The sequence below is a fragment of the Nannobrachium achirus genome, assembly GCF_963921795.1.
Source record: "Nannobrachium achirus genome assembly, chromosome: 7".
Taxonomy (NCBI): Eukaryota; Metazoa; Chordata; class Actinopteri; order Myctophiformes; family Myctophidae; genus Nannobrachium; species Nannobrachium achirus.
The window spans coordinates 44,172,382-44,196,938 of record NC_137816.1 but is presented as its reverse complement, the minus strand read 5'-3'; the positions used below and the strand labels follow the sequence as shown (position 1 = coordinate 44,196,938).

General features: G+C 40.0%; 1 protein-coding gene across 1 annotated transcript; it reads right to left on the bottom strand.

Moving 5' to 3' along the window:
* Positions 1-818: 818 nt before the first annotated feature.
* On the bottom strand, positions 819-19,489 carry LOC308288779 (uncharacterized protein). The gene is made up of 20 exons (XM_080730249.1): positions 18,766-19,489; positions 17,615-17,848; positions 16,765-16,923; positions 15,367-15,491; positions 15,076-15,270; positions 14,889-14,979; positions 14,430-14,628; positions 14,217-14,314; positions 13,861-13,991; positions 12,847-13,020; positions 10,775-11,270; positions 8,728-8,937; positions 7,062-7,220; positions 6,564-6,688; positions 6,134-6,328; positions 4,911-5,001; positions 3,449-3,647; positions 2,596-2,693; positions 2,322-2,452; positions 819-2,211 (listed from the first exon to the last, which is right to left on the bottom strand). Exons 1-20 carry the CDS (start codon positions 19,343-19,345, stop codon positions 2,038-2,040), a joined length of 3,864 nt encoding a protein of 1,287 aa, XP_080586375.1. The 5' UTR covers positions 19,346-19,489; the 3' UTR covers positions 819-2,037.
* Between the last annotated feature and the right edge of the window lie 5,068 nt (positions 19,490-24,557).

The window sequence follows — 24,557 nt, the reverse complement described above, 5'->3', positions numbered from 1 at the left end:
CATGGGGAACGCCAGAAAAAACATGGTAAAACAAAGAGCGATCGGATAAAAAGGCTTCTTATTAAAGGACACGTAGGATCCAGGTAATTATAGAATGCTGTACCATATTTAGACAGGAGTGAGACTTTATTAAGCACTTTGTGAAATCTGAATGTTGGTGTAATTGTAGGGGGCTAATTAAGTCGCTCTGCCCAAAGCCATGTAAACACAGGAACATGACGATCGGGGCTGGGTCTTTACAACCATGCGTGAGCTACGAAGGGCTAAAATCGCTTTGGGAAACCCGGCCAAGATACATTATTTGCCAATAACGGTATTGGTTTGTTTGGCAAAAAATATTATTCCACTACAATAAGAGAAAAAATTATCCTACTGAAGTATGCGATTTGATTTAAATGACTATTGTATAAAAATAAAAAAGATCTTGAAATATACAGTATGTAATCATAAAGTATTCATTCATTTTATGACGCTTAGAAGTTTAAAATAGCCTAGTTATATGCACGCACGGTCTTGCATATGCCGTATCTTTATGTTGACACAATTTTAATTTGAACTGTAATTAACCTAGTATAAACCAAAATTGACACTACAGACATTTACAGCCGGATCTTTCCCTCTGTGATAGAGTTGAATATCTCTTAAGTCATAGGGACAACATAACCCCCATTCCTCAATATGTGTTCTGTCTGAAGCAGCCACATAAGTAACAGAAAAAAACAATGTTATTGTATTTCTGTTGCTGTCATACTCCTTGCCACATTTCCATAGGCTACATGCACATACTGTTAGTACAATACTGTACAGTACCTTCACAATACTGCTTCTTAGGCAAAACAAATTTATTCAAAGGCAATTTCAAAGGACATTCAAAGGACACACAAAACATTAAGACAATATTATTATGAGAGGACATTTGAAAAAGATAGAAAATGAGAAAATAAAAATAAAACAGACACAAATTATGGTTATGAAGTTACATTTCACCACTAGATGCGTTGCAAAGTGATGACTGAAGTGGTACAGACTAATAGCTGACACCAACTCGGGACTCCTGGTTCGCTCTTCGCTGCACTCCACTCCCTCCTATCCTGTGTCTGAAGCTGCAGTGTTGCTAGCTCTGTTGTCAAGCCGCTTCTTAGCTGTGCCTTTAGTTGGATCACAGAGTGTCAGTTTGCCCAGCCAGCCTCATTCTTCTCTCCCTGACTATGTCCATGAACCTCACAAGGCCCACATAGAGGTCCAAGTTTCTTTTTTTCTACGATATGTTTTGGGACTTTGTCCACCTGAGCCTTAATGGTATGCGCTCTAGCAGTTGAGCCACCATGCCTACCGAGGTCTAAGTTTCTTATGTGGTCCTCCCATGTTACATCAAGGCCATTTGTAGCATTCTATCAGGGCAACTTCAGGGGCGTCAGCTTGAGCTCACTGGTCTGGTCGCCAAGAATGCTGACCAGATGATCCTCAACTGCCTCACACCCATTCTAATCCCTGTGCTGGCAACCTCGCCAAATGGCTTCCGCCCTGAGCGCACACTAGTTGGGTAGATAGTAACTATGAGGAGGATACTGGAAAGTGTCAGGGGGACGGAACCCGTCAGCAGTTATCACCTCATTGTCTTAAAATGGTCACAATACACAGGCCTCTATACACCAGAATTCAGCAATTGATTATAGTTTTTTGCCAAAACTGTATATCATGTGTATGTGCTCACATAGAGCAAAAACAGTGTTGTTTTTTTGTGGAACACGGAATACATATTATTCCACTACAACACGAGAAGAAATCCTAATTATCTTACAGATGTCAAGGTATAGTGACAGGAATCATGTGATTTGTGATAAAAATCTTAATTTGTGCAATTGATTTTTTATTTCACTCTTGAATAAAAAAAAAAGGATCTTGAAATACTGTGTCATCATAAAATATTCATACATTTTATGAAAGTTATCTGCATGGTCCTGAACCTTCGTGTTAATACAATTTCAATTTGAACTGTAATTAAACTCTAAACCAACATTGTGCCACTACAGGCATTTACAGCCGGATCTTTCCCTCTGTGATAGAGTTGAATATCTCTTCAGTCATAGGGACATAACCCATATTATCCTCTATGTAGAACAAGAGATCCTTGACAACAGCTGGGTTGAAGCCCTCTTCACTTAGCTTTACCTTTGTGTGTTTATAAGTCCCAGTCACTGCCACTGAATCCTGCAAGTAAAGAAAAATACAAACAAACAAATATAACAATGTATGATCTTTGAGTGAAATGGATGATATAAGAATAATATACTTCTGAACCCAGTTTCTGCAGGACTAACCTGTATGCGAATAAAGAAGGGCCTTGCATAACTGGGAAGGTAGGTTTTGACCTGCTGGTATGTAGCTTTGCTGTCAAACTCCATGCCCTCTTTCATCTTGAGCGCTGCCATTCCTATTCTGCCCTCGTGTCCTAACAAGTCAAAGCACAGGGAGCATAGAACTCGGGTTGTAAGATTCAGCCTTTTTGTTGTTCAAAATTGAACTTTTGTCTGTCCTTTGAGTTTTTTAGATGTCTTGTATGAAACATAATTCATCAATTAATAAATGAACTACCTGGCACCATCACACCGTAGACGTTGGCCTCCTCAATGCAATCCACCGCGATCAGGTGATCAGCGACCTCTGTGGTTGCCACATTCTCACCTTTCCACCTGTAGTACAACATAGGCAGAGGATATACAGTATCTGTGCTGAAGTGTTTATAATTTAACAATGAGAATATTGTGCAATCAGGAATACAAATGTTACCCAACAATGCAACTTTTATTTCAGTAGCTGTAATGAAACTCCCAAAAAACTAGAGATTTGCTTAAAGCTGAAAACACACCAAGCACTGTAACTATAATATTGTTATTATGCAACGCTATAACTGTAAAGATGTCGTTTTAAAAATCATTCCAACTTTAAAGCGTGGCAGAGTTCACACTAGTCTATAACTATATTGACGATATATTTATCGTTATAGTGCTTGGTGTGGTGTGGATGTCCCATTAACCAGAATTCAAACCTGCATATTTATTAGAAGTTGTTTCAATTTGACTTTCATGCAATACCTTTTGTCAACACAGTAGTGGTTCTAACTGACAACAGGATCTAAATGTTTCAATGGAAAAGCAGCAAGACCAACTACAACCACTGCATTCATCCTTGATGCATTGAATACAAAGGACAAGCATAGCAGTTAACTGTACTGCCGTAAGTATTCAATCGATCAAAGAAAATGCAGTTTAGAATAGATAGTTGTATTAACATACTCTGGCCTAGTCTACCATACAGATTGGTTAAAATTTCGAAAGCGTTTACAGATTGCAGCTGCCTAAAATTATGACGCAATGTGTTTTCCAGTTGAAAATCATACATCCTTGTCGTACCACATGAAATATAATGTAACCCTTAATCCACTGACCGGAATGTGTCTCCAATGCGGTCTTGGAAGTAGACAAATCCCTCGTTGTCTATCTTCATGAGGTCTCCACTGTTAAAGTAGAGGTCTCCTTTGGTGAATACATCCTTTAGCTTCTTCTTCTCTGTCTGATTCTTGTTCTTAGCATAACCACTGAAAGGTGATCTCTCTCCAATCTTACAAACCAACAAGCCAGTCTCTCCTTTGAATAAAAAAGATAATAATAATAAATATAGCTGCAAGCAGCGATAAAGTGGCCAAGCCATAAAAAGCAGGAAAGCAAAAAAGCATCAAGGGAAAGCAAAGAAGAAATCAAAGAAAAACTAGAAGCAGTGTTCTTCCGAACAGGTCTCCGGCAGGTCAGGTGTTTTTTTTTTGGCCTATTGGTGACTCTATAATAGGCCAAAGTGAAAAGGGTGCCACGCGTTTCGCGGCAATCAGACGCTGCATGCGGGATTTGAGGCATTTTGTTCCAAAAATGTGTGCAAAATCTCACACACATAGCAGGCTGCGTTCATGATTTGAGACATTTTGTTCAAAAAGGAGTAATCCTGCAAACCTTGGAATTCAATGTTAGCCAATTAAATAGAATATGATATCGGACAAATCTGTTATGATTACATCACTGTAGAGATACTCCGTACTGATTTGTGTGATTTTTGGATAAAATCTGTAGGAGTAATATCAAAGAATGTGTTTTACATACTGTAAGTCGGCCTTCTGGTGGCGCTATAAATTGCAGATTTGAAAAATGCAGGGCACAGGTTTTTTCTTGGCCTCTGGGAAGTGTGCATACAAAGTTTTACACTAATCGGTGGAGTTATAGGTAAAAGCACAAATTGGCGTCTAACATGTATGCAAAAGACTATATGCAACAGACATAAAATACTGTGATACTAATTCACCTGGACAGTTTATGATGCTGTACAATGATATTGTAATCCTTGGCCATCACAACATAGGTGTAGACATCACATAGTTTGTATTATAATGCTTGGTTCAGGAGTTATGATGCAAAATACATTATTTGGTAATGGCGGATATTAAAATAGGCATCAAGGAGGGGCATTTTGGGGAAGGCTCCATATCAGACAATGTTCAGGGATCCAAACTGTACAAGTCTACCAAATGTCATGGATTTATGATTATATCAATACCAGGTGGGATTTGATTCACCAACCTTATGCATGAAAGGCATATGCTCTAACCACTACACTAGAGAGCCAAAGGTCATGTCTAAAAAAAAAAGAAGAAAAAAAGGTTCTATGTAGGCTGAGTACCTTCGATTAAACAATGATTTAATCACCATGTGCCACGGTATTTTATTGATTTTTTTTTAACCCCTTTGCCACTACGTGGCTTGGCCACTAATAATAATAAAAACAAGCCTAAAGCAAATATATTGCACCAAACTTGAAATGAATACTCAGGATTTTACAGTATAGGAAGGTAGGTTTTATTTCACCTCTTGGGACTTCAATACAGAAACCTCTGGAGTCCCTGACGGCTTCCTCTCTCTCTGTGTCATACCTTAAAAGGGCATATGGAGCCGCAGCCTGAAACATAAAACAATAATTAAATAGACTAGGATGGCAACCTTCCAGCCTACTAGGGGCCACGCATGTCAGGAACTATGCAAGGTGGGGAATACATGGACATACATGTTATGATGAGCTCCTACTTCCCATACGGCACCTTCTGTTCTCACCCACCTTTCTTTTAATTCATTCAATTAAATCTTCTCATCCTCCATCCCAACATTACTGACATTCTTCTATCACATTCTTCCATATTAAGGAATATCATAAAAATGTCTGATGACCATGTATTCCCCACCATGTATGCCTATGGGGCACAAGAGGTAACATGCAGGTCGGCCAATCAGTTAAGCCTATAGGTTGGGTTGGGCAATCAGGGAAGCCGATGCATACAATCTCCCAAACACAAGGAAGATTTCTGCATTCTCTAGACCCGTGGTCATACAGATGCAGATATTTGTGTGTGTTTTTTTTTTCTGGTTCTTGGAACAGCACTGCACACCTCAGGGTCATATGGACAACTGAATTTCCCCCTTGGGATAATAATGGTATCTATCTATCTATCTATATGAGACACACACACAGCAAGTTCAAGGCTGTTTGGTGGGATGCTTTCTGACACACACACACGCACACAGATTTGGTGAATAATAATGTATATATAGATCTGTCTGAATTGTCATTCACACGCGCACGCACGCACGCACGCACGCACGCACGCACGCACACACACACACACACACACACACACACACACACACACACACACACACACACACACACACACACACACACACACACACACACACACACACACACACACACACACACACACACACACACACACACACAATGGTGAATGTATTTTATATTAAAGGTAGATAAATATATAAAAGGTATGATACATGTGCATTATCTTCTTGTGAGTTATTTACTTAATGCAATTAAAATGATTCAACTAAATTGTCTTTCTTATGCAAAGTGTTCACACAAAGCTGAATTGTGCAATTACACTATAATGTCCTGAGTGTTCATTTAACTCTGAGAGGGTCCATTTGTACACCCTCAGAGTTAATTAACACTGAGGACTTTACTGTACATTTGAACACAATAATTGACAACAGATAAATAAGTGATTCTTCTCTCTTACTCTGTGGAGGAAATTCTCCTTGCCAATGGCACCGACTTTTCCAATGTAGTTGACAAAGCCGATGTTTCCTTCTGTCGCTCCGTAACACTCACAGACAAGAATGTTCCCAAAACGCTGCAGAAACTCTGTCCAGGTATCAGCTCTTATCCCGTTACCCACGGCCAGCCTCACTTTATGATCTCTGTCATTATCTTTCTGAACACAGTCCAACAGGAAGCATGGAGAACAGAAGAGGAGAATCAACTTCAAATATCAAACCTTTCTATAATATCCACTATAGATCCCTGTACTGTATATGGTGCCGTCTCTCCATAGCATTTGTATATAAATCAATGTCTAACCAAAATGTTTTACAACACATTATGGCTGGCATAACTAAACACTATTCGTGAATATGTGTCAGTTTATTGAAGGAAAATAAATAGTTCACCTTTGGCGTGTTGCAGAGGTAGCGCATTATCTCTCCTATGTACTGGATCACAGTCACATTGTACTTCCTACAGTCATCCCAGAATTGGGAGGCAGAGAATTTACGTCTCAAGGCAATAGTGATTCCTAGAGATAAAGGGATATATCATTTCACAAGCATTCTATAATGCTTTAAAACTGTTGGTGAATACTGATTTCACTAGTAACGGTAATAGTCAAAGAATAGTTTTGAACTCTAGGACTTTTGAACTACAAACAATGCAAATCAGCCAGAGCACCAATGTCCTGAGATTATAGCCACAGATTTGCCTTTTATTAAACCCAACATTTATCTACTCAATCTCCATGCAAACATGTGATTATGAAACTTGCTAACAGAGCTCAACAACACTTTACCATGTGGGTAGAACGAAGAATCTTTGGATATATAAATGTGAGATACATTATATATGTTATATATTATGGATGATGTCTACTGTATGTGTGCTAGATGCTGTACCGTGTTGTATGGCTCCGCAGAGGCCCATGAGAAAGCCAGAGCTGTGGTAGAGGGGCAGATAAACGTAAATGATATCATCTGAACGGACTCCAGCTATATCTTGGAGAAAGGTTGCCAACCACATCCTCTCATGGTTAATTACAGCAGCCTTGGGGAGACCTACAAGATAGATAGATAAAGCAGTATTGAGCACCACAGTAACCGGATGAAACATACAGGTATGGTGGTAAAATAGAGTTAACGCTAATAATGTATCACTGATACAGGTACAAGCAGCGAAATGTGACATGTGACACTATGCTAATAACAACTTACAACATAATAACAATGATAATACTGGATGTAATAGGAAAAATAAAAAGACGGAATAGCAAAAACTACAGACTGATGGGAGGGAGTTCCCTGCAGTGCCCGGACGATTAGGGCTGTCACGATATGACATTTTACATGACGATTAATTGTCATTCAAATAATTGGCGATTAGCGATTTAATTGTGTATTTGTCGTTGATAATTACATTTCTGTTTGGCTTTTAGGCTTTGAAGTTGCACATGGTAGATATGACACATAACCTAAATATACAAAGAAATTACTGACATATTTGACAACTTTACACTTAAAAAAGAACATTGATAGTGGAAATAGCCGATCTACAAGCTCACAACGCGTCACTATGCGACGCGTTGTGAGCTTGTAGATCTGCTATTTCCACAATTTTTTACCTTTTTTTTAAAATATATGAACATTTTTCAACATGGAAACGATTATGACGATTATGAAAAATAAACACAATTATGTCAAAAAAAAATCACGATTAGACGATTATGTAATAATTGTGACAGCCCTACGGACGATGGCACCACCTTTCACAGGACTCGCTGTATAACTTCAAGGTCAAGTTTACTATGTCCCAAACTGGGCAATTCATGTTGCAGCAGCTAATAAAACTATCTAAAAACACAGTGAACATACATAAACAAGAACATAGACATGGTCACAACAAGATCCAGATAACAACAGTACAAGTATAAGTGTAACAACCATCCATGAAACTAAACAGCTACCTCCTCCTGCTTCCATTATTGATGGCACAAATATGGAAGTAGTATGAATGAGAATGTGTTCCTATTGTTGCTATATTACTTCCATACATACCATACAGTGATGGCCCCTGTCAGGATGCTCTGGGTGGTAGCGGAGGAAGGGGTAGTATTGCCTTGCCTACTTTGTCACTATATGTGTACATTCTCCATGTCAGTGATGTGCAACCTGCCGCACTTGAAGCTGGTCACCCTCTCCACTGGTTTGTTTGAGATTGAAAATGGTGTTTGAATCGTTTCTGATGCGTGTACACACTGTACAGGGAGTATAGCAGAGGACTCAGTTGACCACCTGGACCCAATTCCCATGCATACACCGCAGGCCTAGGGTTCTATCCCAGGTCAGACAGTTTGCCGGCCCGCCTGGTGGGGACTATGATGTTAAAGCCAAGGCCAAGCTGTAGTCAATAAATAACAGCCTAACATACACCCCCCCCTTCCCTGTTGTTGTCGAAGAGTAAAAACCTTGGTCCTAACTCAAATATAAAAATTCTGAAAACTCATTACGATTCAAATCTAATCTCTCAGATGTACAGAAAGATGGCACAGGGGCATGGCTGTCTTACCAGTGGTGCCTGAGGTGTAGATATACAGTGCAGCACTCTTCATGCCAACATGAGACCTGAGCTGAGGGGATAAAGGCTGGTCAGAGGCCTGCTGGATCTTGTCAGACAGACTCTCCATGCCCTCCGTGTCACAGTCCTCACTGAGAATAAAGACACAGACACCCTGCTCCTGTAAGGTGGGCAGCACCTCCTCCACAGCACCTCGCAACTCTGAAAGGTAAAGAGGGGGAAGGTTTGGGTAGCCCAGGTCATAACCCCTGACTATCTAGATTCTCTGTTTATGAGATGGAGGTTGGGTTGCACTTGAAACAACATCGATTAAATTAATCCTGGTTAATTCGAGAGCTTGGAGCGCAAAGGGCGTATTTATATGGCATTCACTTGCGCCCTTTGGGCTCCAAACCCTCGAAATATAAGTTGAACCAGTTTATAATTAATCCGAGATGTGTTGCACAACTACATTTTTAATCTAGTTTAAACAGTGAGGAGGGGGAAAAAAAGGATTAGTCTGAATTTCTTGTAATTGTAAACTAGATACTTTTTACAAATATCTTATGAACTTGGCACAAAATAAAAGCCTTTACTGTTACAGTTACTGTTAACAGTGCCTTCTGTATGTAATACCTTGAGACAAACTAGATAACCTATTTATATGGCACTGATATGGCATGGCAAAGGAGTTAAAACTGAAGACAGGTGCCTCTTCAAAGGTGGGAGTCCAATCCATAACAGTATGGGCACAATGCAATAGGTACGCTACCGAGGTATGCATTTATTTAGATACAATTTCGTAATAGGCCTACAAGTGTAACATAATGTATTAACCCGGTATTAATCCATAACCCAAGACACAGATCAGGAAGCAGGCTTAGTAGTGCACAACATTCATTTCTCATAATAATAGACCACGACCCCCACATTTTTAACTGGGGACCCTGACAAGCACTAAGAGTTCAGGCATTACATTTTGTAGGCAGTCCTATTGTGAAAATAGCAGATCTACATGCTCACAACGCCTCGCGTTAGGCATTATGAGCATGTAGATCTGCTATTTTCACAAATTCTGCCTCTAATATTTGACAATTTGGCCAATGTTTAACTCAGTTACTGCCAATTAAATATGCCCTCGAGTGGCATTATTGCCATAAAATCTCCATAGACTCCCATTTAATTTATAGTGCACAGATCATGCACGCCCATGCACAGATCATGCACCATGTTTGTGCAGGCTGTTCACAGCTTTCAAACAAAAAAATCAGATTGGAAATCCGTTCAGGCATTCTTGAGAAAATAGCCATTATGTTTTCTTCAGATGTAAACAAACATGGCTGCCATGTTTGAAAGATGGGGTTGTATGGGGGGTGGAACATGCAAAATAGCGATTGAAATCATGTTTACTAGATTTAATGGGGTCCAAAAAAAAAAAGTAAAAGTCGCCCAAAGTCGCTTGGCAGGGAAGTCCATAGTGAGAATTCTGAGAAAGTTGCTCTAAAAGTCGTTTGGCACTGTAATTTTAGAGGTATTAAAGAGTCCTTAAATTGTCACTTTGGAAATGTACAGATACCCTCTAGTCTATACACTTAAAGGGGAAGACCACCCATTTTCAATATTGAACTATGTCATTAATATAACTTAGAGGAGTTGTGTGGAAAAAAAAAAAAAAAAAGTTCCCCCTCTTCTGTGTTGCCTAGAACTGGAGGATTGATTTTGGGGTTTGTATTGTAAAGTACAATGTGTGATGTCATCAAGTCCAGTTCTAGGCAACACAGAAGGGGGGAACTTTTTTTCTATTTCCACACATCTAAGGTAGACTATATTAATGACATAGTTCAATATTGAAAATGGGTGGTCTTCCCCTTTAAACAGTATGTTGGTTTGTTTACAGTTGAGTGTGAAAACAATGTTACAAATTAAGTTAATCATGATCTGGGGACCCCCCCCCCCCCCCACAAATTAAGTTAATCATCTGGGGACCCCCCAAAATAATTTGGGAACCCCCAGGGGGGGTCCCGACCCACAGGTTGAGAACCACTGGCTATCAGCTTACCAGCACCAGCGACAAGGACCTTTGCATCACAGCAGGAAAAACAGTGCAGCAAGGACTTGGATCTGATGTTGTGGTTGAGGAGAGCAGCAGTGCATCCCAGCTTGGCCAGGGCCAGCCAGACCCACACATACATGGGTTCATTGCCCAGGAACAGAGCGACGGTGTCACCTTGCTTCACGCCGGCGTGCGCGGACAGAGCGTTGGCAACTTTGTTGCTCTGCCGGTCAGCCTCTCTGTACGTGTAGCTGCTCTTCTCAAACACGATGAAGGGCTTGTCGGGATGGCTCGCCACTTTATCCAGAAAACAGTCCAGAATGCTGTAGAACGGCTTGGCTCGTTTGTACCGGGACATTCGTATAGCGATGTGAAGTCCAGTCATGGCGTAGCGCAGGTCTTTAAACAAGTAAGGATTCCTTATGTAAAGGAATAATGGCAAAACTGCCAATCCGGCAAGTATGGTATAAAGGATATACATGCTGGGTATTACAACATGAATCTGGAGGACAGCAGATCCTTCTCACAAGACAAGAGCACTCACAGTGCACGTTACTACTGTTCTATATTAACCTGTCCTGTCCAGTGTGTAAACGCGGTGCGACCTTTGTGCACGCTACGCTACGCAGCTACTGAAGCACAACAGGCTCAGCCAATGCCTGCTCCGGGCGTGTACACTACAGTACAGCACAACTAACTATAACTAGGCTAATTAACGTCTAAACAAATAAACGTAAGCTACATTTAATTTGCTTTTGTAAAGAGCAGTCTCTAAATCCAAGAGTTTACTAGCCCAGTAAGCCCACTATCGCTTGACAATGGTGTGTTGTTTCAGAGTTACTTAATCTGAAGACCCACAACAGACTAGGTAATGATTAAAATTTTGAATTTCATTTCATTTATTGTCCGTTCTCTGTCATCAGTTCTGTAAACAAGCTCTGAACAATGAATGACATCTGAGTAAACAGTCAAGTCGGAATAGCAAGTGCTGTGCATGCCTTCCGTTCCGTTCGGTGGATTTCAAAATAAAGTCGACGTCGTCCTTCATAAAAAAAAAAAACATGTTAAATCGGTGTTAAGCCCCCAAAGAATGTGCATATTTTTGTTGCCACATTTCCATAGGCTACAAACATACCACACATTGTTAGTGAAATACCTTCAAAACAAATAAGCTGCTTATCATCCAGGCAAAGCAAGTTTATTCGGTAAATCAAGGGACTTTACACAAAACATTAAGAGCATTAGACTACATGCAAATGAAATATAATATGAAAGGACATTGAATAGCTACATTTAAAAATATATTCTAAGTTTAGAGAATAGAAAATAAGTATGGTCTCTATTGACAAGAGCCTGTTATTATATAGGTCTATTTTCTATTCTTATTTTCAGCTAACAGAATAAAGCTGAAAGGACTTCAGCCTTTTTTCTGGAGGTGCTGCATAAAAACTGAATGCTGTGCTTGGCTCTCTATTTAGTTTAGACAAGGTGAAAGAAAGCAGACCTGTCAGATGACCTGAGAGGTCTACATGGTTCATATGGTTCATATGGTAGCAGAAGGTTAGTAATGTATTGATTAGGAATTAGGAGCCCAGCAAACACGGTCAGGACCAATCTCGATTGGGGCCAGATCAAGTCAAACCATGACTAGTCATGCAGATCTGGCCTAGAATATCGCCTGATTTAAACCAACATAAATCCTGCCCATGAAAACGGACGTCCTGGATTAATCAGAGAGGGTCCGATCGAGGCCAGACTCAATTTCAACTAACATTACAAACAATAATCCTATAGTCCATATGATGTCCTAATGATGTCAAGATCATCCCCATATGGGCTGTGATCTGGCCTAGTTCTGAACGTCAGCGGAGGACATAACGTCATCATGACATAATTTGGCTTGCAGGGAGTAGTATCAGGTTACTGTGATAATACTGCCGGTATCACAACAACACTGATGCAATTTCTTCCAATGATTTAGAGTTTCTACAAATTTGAAAGTTGGTCCATTTAAGTTAATTAGTTTCTGATCCACAAAGAAAACATTTTCAGATTCACTTTGATTCTCATGCTGCTCACAAGTTGACTTTTCCTGAGACTATGGAGTCATAGATGTCTTGTGTCAGAGGAGTGTACATTTTCTTGCGCTCATCTAGAACAAACAAGGGGTCTTGAATGCTGGATGGATCAAATCCCTCTTTTCTCAATTTGACTTTGATCTGCTTGAATGTGCCCGTCAATTCAAGAGCATCCTGCAAAAGGATGGGGGAAAAAGATTAGTTCAATTCCACTTTGTAAAAACACAACATAGTGTAATATGATAGCCATGCCAAATCCGTACGAACAAAACCTAACATTGTGATGTGATATGATGAGGTATACATTAAACAAATTAGGCTTGAGTCAAATAAGGTTTAACTTTGTCAAGACTCAGACCCTCTTCAATCCAATCCAAACAATTTTATTTATAGAGCTCATTTAAAACAACAGAGTTAAACCAAAGTGCTGTACACTCAGCAAACAAATACAAAAAATACTAAGAGTAAAACAATAAACAGTGGAAAAGTGCAACACATAGACACATTGCCTAATTGAAACAGCAACTCTCAGTCTCATTGAAAGCGAGTACAAGTGAGATTGCAAACGTGATTTAAACACAGGCAAGGTTTGAAGAGACTCCAATATGGCGTGGAAGATCGTTCCACAGTTTGGGCACAACCATGCCCAAACTGGATGATCATCCCCATACAGACTTATTTGTGGGACCAGAAGAAATGACTGTAGACTCAAGACCTGTGTGCGCTTTTTGGGAGGTAGAATCTCTGATGTACATCAGGGAGATGGGATCAAACTTCCATGACCCTGTTAAGAGGTGAGTGTTAGGGTTTTGGACTACTAAGTGTAGGCGTCACGGCTCACGGGTAGGCTGTGATGCTGCAGATGTAGCCGTCAGTGGAGTGACATAGGAAGACGCAGAGAAAGAAGCTGATGGAAACAGATGATCCGCTCAGTGGTGACCCCGATTGGGAAGTAGCCGAAAGAAGAAGAGGATTGATTCCACAGTATTTATCTACCCCTGATCAAACAATTACCTGGATCCTTATGAAATGTGGTCTGGCATAAGATGGCAGGTAGTGGGTAACATGGATGAACACCTGGCTACAGTCCAACTGTTCTCCATCACTCAACATCACAGTGGCCATTCCTATCCTCCCTTCATTGCCTGAAACAGGAACACATGTATGTGAAATTCCTACGCGCACGCCCACACACACACACACACACACACACACACACACACACACACACACACACACACACACACACACACACACACACACACACACACACACACACACACACACACACACACACACACACACACACACGGTGGGTGTGCATATGAATACTGAATTTCCTATAGGCAAGATAGACAGTTTTGTCATACCTGGCACAGTAACTCCATACACATTGGCATCTGCAATAGAGTCCAGCATAGTCAAGATATCAGCCACTTCAGTAGTTGCCACATTTTCACCTTTCCATCTGAAAACACAGGTAAGAAATATCTGTAGTTTAAGTGAATTACTTAATGTGACAGGCTTTTCAATAGGATAAAACAAAAGCTTCTGTAAGTGCAAAGCAATGCATGTCTTAGTACCTGAATGTGTCACCAACTCTGTCCATGAAGTAGATAAAACCATCCTCATCAATTTTCAGCAGGTCTCCACTGTTGAAGTACATGTCGCCTTTCTTAAAGACTTCTCTCAGTTTCTTCTTATCTGTCTGCTCAGGGTTCCTCGCATAACCCAGAAATGGTGCAATATTGCTGATCTTTGACACAAAGAGGCCTGTTTCTCCTATAATTGAACACAATACAGGGTCACTGTGGTCATCCTGCATCTATAGTTAGAGCAGTGATTCACAATCTTTTTTTTAATAATGCCGGGGATAAAAAGTCTGTCTGTCCTTCCATCAGTAAACAGCTAATATCGAGCACAGGCTTAAACCAAGAAGCATGTGTATTGTAATCCCAATAACTAAATTGAATACTGCAAAATTAAGATTATTTTCATTATGTCTGTCTGCTATGATAACTTATTTCTGAGTCACAACTTGCCTCTTGAAACCTCCACACACAGCCCATTTGAGCTTCTCACAAGCTCCTCTCTCTCCATGTCATACTGAAGAAGTGCATAAGGAATGGTCCTCTGGGGCATGAAAAATACAAATAACTGATTTATAAATTCAACTACGAATTGCTCATAGATTGCAATTACTAAAAACTATTATTGAATCAAACTTGCCTTTTGGTAGAAGTTAACTCTCCCAACTGCGCCAATCTTTCCCACGTAGTTCATCAAGACAATGTTGCCATCACTAGCAGCATAGAATTCTTTCATGTCCACATGGCCAAAGCGATTGAGAAACTCTCTCCAAACATCTGCTCGGATGCCATTTCCAATGGCAATTCTGACATGATGCTGTCTGTCATTCTCACACTGTAAAAAAGAAATAAACAAACCTAAAGACACCGAATGGCAATACCTCTCAATCAAAACATTATAAAACAAATAAGGCTGTTATGTAGTGTTTACCTTGGGTCTGTTGCACAGGTAGCGCATAGTCTCTCCTATGTACTGAATTACAGTCACGTTATGCTTTCTGCAGTCATTCCAGAACTGGGAGACAGAGAACTTACGTGCCAGTACAACTGTCATTCCTGAGGGGGAGAAGGTTAAAGGGGAAAACCACCCATTTTCATCATTGAATTATGTCATTAATATACCTTAGAGGGGTTGTGTGGAAAGAAGAACGTTCCCCGCTTCTGTGTTGCCTAGAACTGGAGGGTTGATTTTGGGGTTTGAATTGCAAAGTGTGTACTCTCATCATCACTCTCATTCAATACCACAAAGCTGGCTTCCTGGTGCAGTCGGAACAGAACAGTCTTCCCCCCATTATGGCAATGAAGCTGACAAACAAGCTCCCTACTGTTAGATATTATACATTTAATCAAATGGACTCATTTATAGTAGACACTTGAACAGTTCTTCCCTGAAGCAGTGACGCTTAATTAACAAGGCTCACTAATATGGACAGATCTCTGGCATTTGGATCACCAAAATCAGGGTTCTGAGATATTTCAAAATACCACCTCAAAACCCCGCTCAAAACAAGTAAAAACCCACCTCTTCAAGATAGCTTTGCGTTGAGGTCTGGTTAAGATGTCTCCCCAACCCATGCTTAAAGTTTTATCTTTTTTAATCTAGCGCTTATATTTTATTTCTTCTTTTTTCCTCTCTCTTCTTAATAAAGTTGGTTCCTTCCTTTTCTTTATGTAAAGTGACTTTGGGTACTGGAGAATTTGGCCTGATGGTGGCACTACAGGACAGGTCATGGGGTTACCAACAGATTTGTTCCACTTTGGAGAATCAATGTGCACAGCAAAGGCAATCCAACTATTACTTTTTTAATGCAGTAGCATATGTTGTTTCACAGAGAAAACAAACATGCAGATGGTGGTGGATATATAATCTCCCTGATAAAAAATAACATACATGTGAAATAATTGCAATTATGCAATTATAGTTACAGTTACATCATAAGTCAAGTGACTGACGTCATAGACTGGCCCTGGGTTCCACATAAAGTCATACCATTTTGTGTATGCGACGTGACGGTTGCTTATCTCCCAATTAGGGAGTCTTACTGGTTGGTATTAAAGCTACAATACTGTAAAATACCGGTCAAAATGTCAGCACTTGCCTCGGGGGTCTGGGTGCGGCTTTAAATGTAACCATTAATAATAACTGGTTAATCAGGGTTGGTGTGGTCACAGATATATTTGACAGAATTGACATCCCAAGGCCTATAACCATACTGTAGTGTATAACCCAGCATGATATATAGAACAGAAATGTACCTCACATGAAAAACAGGCACGCATTTTAGACACTTCTGTCGAGGGTCTCTAGAATGACCAGTATTGGCCTTACCTCTCTCAATAGCCCCGTGGAGGCCGATCTGGAACGCAGCAGAATGGTAAAGAGGAAGAGGAATATAGAGTACATCCTGTGATGTCACACCCACTGAAGAGAGCAGGAATGCTGGCCCCCAAGCCCTCTCTTGAGAAGTCACTGATGCCTTAGGTAGACCTTAGCACAAAATAGTACGTTATTACAACACAGTGAAAGAATCAATTGGTGTGTACTGTGTACACAGTAGAATTCTCAGTGTTAGTTTATCCATTTGTAACTCAGAAACACAAATGTGGTTACATTTGTACCCTCTGAGAGTCCAAATAACAGAGGATTTTACTGTGTGCAGTGGTGTAAAGTAACTAAGTAGATTTACTTAAGTACTGTACTTAAGTACAATTTTGCGGTAATTGTACTTTACTTGAGTATTTCCAGTTTTCAGTATTTTTACTTCTACTCCACTACATCTCGGATCCAAATATTGTACTTTTACTCCACTACAATTATTTGACAACTTTAGTTACTAGTTACTTTGCAGATATAAAGGATTATATTATAAAACATACATTAATCCACTTTAGCCCTATTTTATACCTAGGCTAATAGCCGATCTACAAGCTCACAACGTGTCATAGCTTGTAGATCTGCTATTTTCAAACATTTAGCACTCTTTACTCTTGGTACTTTAAGTACATTTTGATGCCAATACTTTTGTGCTTTTACTCAAATGCATTTTGAATTCCAGACTTTTACTTCTGTAACAGAGTATTATTATATTGCAGTATTGATACTTTAACTTAAGCAAAAATAATTGAGTACTTTCTACACCACTGAGTCTGTGTGTAATAATATTTTGGGAAAGTAGCACCTGTGGTGCCCGAAGTATAGAAGTACAGTGTTGGAGTGGCACTGGTCAGGTTAGCCCTGAGTTCAGGGGATAAAGGCTGGTCAGAGGCCTGCTGGATCTTGTCAGACAGACTCTCTATGCCCTCCGTGTCACAGTCCTCACTGAGAATGAACACCCGGATCTCCTGCTCCTGTAAGGAGGGGAGCACCTCCTCCACAGCAGCCTGTAACTCTGCCAGACAGAAAAATACAGAAACTTAACTTCGGTCAATCATTTCACATTCAATAATACCATTTGCTATTGTATCCTATATCGTTATCGTTGATTAGTCAATCAATCGATCAAACAACCTTTATTCGTCACATACAATTTAAAAAAAGGAAATTTCTAAAATGCAGTGACATGTATACAGGTCAGCCCAACGGATAGTAATCAATAAAACAAGACAACAGGACTAGACTAAGAAGATAAGATAATAAAAAGAATCAACCACTTAAACGTTACTTGATTTTCAGTCACCTTTACAACAAGGTAACTTGTAAGGATCGTAGAATGAGCAACACAGCTAAACGTGTGCATGGCTAGCGCCCCCAAATCTCCCAATATGCTTCTGTTGGTATTCGCTCTTGCTTTGAGCAACCTGTGATGGCAGGTGTGTGCCAGTCACACGTGAGTGACTGGTACACACACATATACTGTATATATATACCTGTACTGTATATCAGGCGTATAGGCAACCTTAGGCACGGGTGCCAACATTGGCACAGGGGAGGGTGATCACTGGAACACTGACAGAAGTTTTATTTTATTTTAAAATCAAATATTGTTTTAAACATGTTCAATTAAATGAAGTCACCTAATTTACAGCTAATTACATCCTGTACACAATTCTACATTCATTAAAACTCTGGGAGGGAGTCGGGGATCGTTATAACAATGTCCTGCCAATCAAAATATGTCTGAATGTTTGATGGGGTGTCATTAAAATGTATGTTGACATTGATGGCACACTGACTATCTAGAAAAAAAAACATGGCTCTTCATTTCAAAAAGGTTGCTGACCCCTGCTGTATAAATGTGTGTGTGTGTGTGTGTGTGTGTGTGTGTGTGTGTGTGTGTGTGTGTGTGTAGGCCTATTGGACCTTGTAGGTCAGTGTGTCTGTCCTGAATACCTGCGGCAGCGATGAGAACTTTGGCCCCACTAACGGAGAAGCAGTTCAACAGAGAGGTGGAGCGTATGTGGTAGTTCAACATGGCAGTAGCACAGCCCAGTTTGGAAAGGCCCAGCCACAACCACACAAAACATGGCTGGTTGGCCAGGAAGAGAGCCACCGTATCTGCTTCCTTCAGTCCTGCGTGATCCCTCAAAGCTCTGGCTACTTTGTTACTCCATCTGTCTCCGTCCTGGTAAGTGTACGTTCCATTCTCAAAGATGATGAAGGGCTTGTCAGGATGCCTTTTCGCCAAATCCGTGTAGCGGTCCAGCAACGTGTAGAAGGGCTTTCTCCTCCTGAATTCTGCCCTTTGCTTCCTGATCGCGACAAATCTGCGAATGTACTGGCAGTCATGTAAAAAGTAGGGAAACTTGACATAAAGGCCGAACAGGAGTATGGCAACCCCACACAAGAGCGTAAAAAGACATTGCATGGTGAGCAGCCTGGAACATTTGTTGAGCACAAAGCAACAAGTTGAGAATTTCACTGGGTTCACCTCAGGCAAACACATATACTCCTCCCAGATCTGTGTACACATTAACAGCAATCTAAAGTTTAACAATGTGGCTTGTTAAATATCTCTCTCATTCAATACCATGATGGGGAATGCATTCTCAGCACACACACACACACACACACACACACACACACACACACACACACACACACACACACACACACACACACACACACACACACACACACACAGTACTCACTCAAACAAACAGTACTCACTCAAACAATTTTTAACCACACTGGTACGTAAAGGACCATAATGGCAATACGTTCTGGCTTCTTTTTGAAATGTTTTGCTTTTGTCATTAAAGGGATATTCCACTTTCAACAGGGAGCAGTGGAAGGGCCTCTCTCCACATACACACCCATTGTAACTTCAAACTTCATTTTAACCATGATAGATTCAAACACCCATTTACCCTCCTAATACGTGTTTTTTTGATAACCTTTTTCATTTATTTTTAATAATTATTTGGGAAAATGGAAAAAATGAAATATAAAAAAATTATTATTAAAAATAAATGAAAAAGATTATCGAAAAAACACAGCCTGCTCACATATTAGGAGGGTAGTATGAGTCACCAGGAAAAAAATGGGTGTTTTTAATGAATCTATCATGGTTAAAATGAAGTTTGAAGTTACAATGGGTGTGTGTGGGGAGAGGTCCTGGGCCTGGAGGGCCTGGTAACATTTACATCAAATATCTAAATATTCAATCAAGCTAATTAAAAACTGTTCAGGGTGTTCATAAAAGCCTCATTAGATGATAAAATTACCAAAGGTTTTTTTTTAAAAGTGAAATATCCCTTTAATATGCTTATGGCTATGTTATGCACTTCATAATGCCATCTTGTGGCCTAGCTTATACAATCATGGAGCCTACTAGATAAGCAATAAGCCGATATGCATGGGCCTGGCACCAAATTGGCCTAAATTAAATCACTGACACTGTGCCAAATAACTATTTTCATTCCAAATGAAATACTTAAGTTAAATGTAAATTGTGATAATGTGGATCTATGAGGCATTGTAAGAATATTATGTTGACACATGCAATGAATGCCTGTCAAAAACCCAATAAACAAATGTTAAAAACCTGAAATGCTGTAATCTTGTCACTGCTGACCCCTGCTGGTTGGTCATGGGGAATGTTTGAAACCATTGAAACACACACATAGAATCGCCTGCTGCTTCCAGTTTCACCTGCCAGTGAGGAATTCACCGGAGGACCTAGACTGGTGCATGCAGTGCAACAGCGTCGTCAGGCGACCAACAGACTAACCTGTAAGAGTTATAATTCCCGTCCGGCTGCCCTCTTGCAAACATAGGCAGTTGTGTTTTTGGAATGCACCATGGAGGATTCTCTAACCAATGTTGGACAGATCTGACTGACGTCATACTCTCCATATGAAATCCCAGCTCCAAATCCAAGCCGTTATAATACCCATCCTGTTGTTGATTTATGACTGCAAAGCTGATACACTAGATAGTACATTATGCAGTTTATTATATTCATTTTCCGTGGCATGGAACACTAACAGGCTCAAATAGACTTGACTCTACTACTTTCTTTACTTAGTTTTCCATGGGACCCCCTTAATGTACAGTCGGCGGTCGTCATAGCAACGTCTAACACTCTGCATTGGAGAGAGTGCTCTGCTTAGAAGAGTGGTATTAGAAATAGTTTCTCTATAGAAATCTCTATACAGTCCAACAAAAACTATTTAGGTGAGAAATAGGCCATTTACAAGTTGAACTGTATTTGGCAGCGTCTATGAGAGTCCATCATGATGCCATGACACTAGTGACAATTTTCTCTGACCAATCAGTAGCCTGCAGTGTTTTCACATCTCCTTTTGGTATAGAGCAGGGTCTTCAACAGGGGGTCTGGGACCCCTAGGGGGTCCTCAGAGTTACTACAGGGGGACCTCCAAATCCTTGTGTGATAGAAGCTTTTTTTCTCCATTTCTATATTAACCACTTGAACCCTAGCGTCCATATTTTGAGAACTAAAGGCGGCCCTACACTAACCGATAATCTGGCTATTTAATTACCCTCTCGACAATCGGGCTGCCTCCGACTGAAACGGGCCGACTATCGGGCATGAATGTCGTCTAGCGTGAGGTCTCACAGATCCACTCGGAGCCCAGCCGAGTGGCTCGGAGGACGATCGGGGCCAGCCCGACTCTTTTCAAAAATGTTTGATATTTTCCTGGATCAGTACTGGTCTGGAAGACTGGAACAGCAGCAGGGGACTGAGAGAAAATAGGTACAGCAGCCGCTGATAGACGCAAGTCTCTGAGCATACATCTGACTGAGTGACAGATCCATCTCTTTTTTTCTCTCCACCTCTCCCTCTGCCTCTCACTCACACACACACACGCGCGCGCGCGAGCGCGCACACAGACACACTTTAGCGTCCGTCCGTCTATTAGGTTGTACTACAAGCTCACAACGCCTCGCTGCGCTGCGTCTAGATCGGCTATTTTTGGCAAAGTGGTTTCGTGTAGAGGGGGAAAAGAGCAGATTAAGTACACAGTGAAAGGTCAAGTTTATCAAGTATTGATGGTTCAAAAATCTGGAAACACAAATTTACATGAACCCAAAATACACTGATGATTGTGCTGTCAAACGATGAAAATGATATGGTATCTATGGGTTGTGGGGGTCCCTGCTTCATCTTTCTCTCGACTAAGGGGTCCTTGGCCTGAAAACATTGAAGACCCCTGCTATAGAGCATCGCAGTGGGCGTGGTTTACTGTTGCCACTAAAAAATCCTGTTAATTTCCTCACAGACGAGAAATATTTAGACTATAACAATTATGTTAAGCCTAGAAACAAGCCATCCAGGATGTCATTGAATCATGACTGTGAAACCTTTGTTTCAGTTAAAAAATCGCTAAAACAAAGGGTATTTATTAAATGTAGTATATCAAATATGTTTTTATATAGAATCAAAGGTTTTCTACCCTATAAATGAAAGAAAACACAGTAGTAACTTGCAAGGTTATTTAGTTATACAACTGCAACACAACAGTGGGCGGGGTCCATGAGCCAACTCAAGGTTGTTGACTGATTTACAACTGTTTTAAGCCAATCAGAATCCAGTATCTGAATATGTGACCACAAAAAGTGGTAGAATTGTTGCTTTTATCTGCCGCACACACACGCACACAAACACGCACTCTTGTAAAGCGACTTGGAGTACTTAGAAAAGCGCTATATAAATTCAAGCTATTTTATTATTATTAAATGTTCTTTAGTGCTGCCAGCGCTACCGTGGTGCTCTTGGTTAAATTTAGGCCTAGAATTATTTAATGCTTTAACTATTGAAAAATAGCAGATAATACAAGCTCACAGCGTGGAACCGAGTGCTGCGCTGCAAGCTTGTAGATCTGCTACAAGCTTGCTAGATCTGCTATGTAAAATCTTGATTTTGAATATATCTTGGGTCGAAACTCAAATATTTGCTTCTGGGTGGTCCCTGGAACAACATATTTTGAGATATGGGGTCCGTGGCCAAATACATGTAATATTGGGGGTCCTTGACATGAAAAGGTTTGAGAACCACTGATTTAGAAGAAGGATTTAGAAGACAGTTATAGAATCGGGTCCAAAATATTCAAAGACCTGCACAAATGTTCACGATTTCTCAAAAATAGCAGATCTACAAGCTCGCAGCACTTGTATATCTGGGATTTAATAGTTAAAGCATAAATAAAGTGGTTCAAATCTAAAGTTACACAGATTTGCGTTTAGGCCTAAACGGGTAAAAAGCAGTGTGATTAGCGGTGCGACTCCACGGCTTGCGCTGAAAAGTTGATAATATTTTAACATTTACACATGCCTGAGAATGTGTGTGGTACTAAAGTAACTAGCTGGTAATGTATCGGCTCCTCCTAATAGTACATTTGACACACAAATCATGTTTAATCACTTTCTACAGAATTCCCCAGGCTTTTAAAGAATGAATTGAATTAACAAAAGTAGAGCTTAACATAAGACTATGAAACGGTGTTGACTGCTACATTGTGTTATGCATTACAATTGACACTTCATATGTCACTCTATAATATGAACTTGAAGACCACCATGAAACATGTTATAATAGTGGTTCTCAACCTGTGGATCGGGACCTCCAGAGGGGTCCCAAAATTATGTTTGGGGGGTCCCCAGATGTTTAGCTAAATGTTAACATTGTTGTCTCACCCAACAGTAAACAGACCAACATACACTACAGTATAAGTGTACTGTATAGAGGGTATCTGCACATTTCTTAAGTGACAATTTAAGGAATTTAACAAGCTTTTTAGTAGCTCTGGTCAAACATTGGTAAAATTGTCAAATATTAGAGGCAGAAATTGTGAAAATAGCAGATCTACATGCATTTAGATCGCCTTTTTTCACAATGGAATAGATCCAGTCAAACTAAATATAATGCCAACTCCTACAATTCCAAGTGCTTGTGCAGGGTGTGTGTGTGTGGGGGGGGGTGGTCCCCAGTTCAAATATAATTATTTTGGCGGTCGTGGCCTGAAAAGGTTGAGAACCACTGTGTTATAACAACATAATGCAGTTACAGTATCAACATAAATGCCATGCCATAATGTAAGATGACTGCTTATTAACCTGATTATTGCTTCCTTTTGATTTTCTATTGATAGAACGTCAAGATTAACATGAAAATGAAATCCAATCCCTGAGTTACACTACATGTATCTGCACAGTGGTGCAAAGTAACCAAGTACATTTACTCAAGTACTGTACTTAAGTACAATTCTGAGGTATTTTTTACTTTACTGGAGTATTTCCCATTTTCAGTACTTTTAATTCTACTCCACTACATCTCAGAGGCGAATATTATACTTTTACTCCACGACAATTATTTGAAAACTTTAGTTACTAGTTACTTTGTAGATTGAGATTATTATCTTAAAACACACATTAACCACTTCATTTCCTACTGTAGATTTGGATTATTACAAAAAGTACATTAACCACTTCAATGCTATATACATTTCATCTATTTGAATTTGAAAAGATCTGCTATTTACAAAAGATTTTTATACATTTTATACATCAGAAAACTTGTGAAACAGGACATTCTGCACAATGAGTACATTCTACTTTTGGTACTTTAAGTACATTTTGACCCCATTACTTTTGTACTTTGACTCAAGTACATTTTAGTTGTAACAGAGTATGCAGTATAACATGCGAGTACTTTTTCCCAC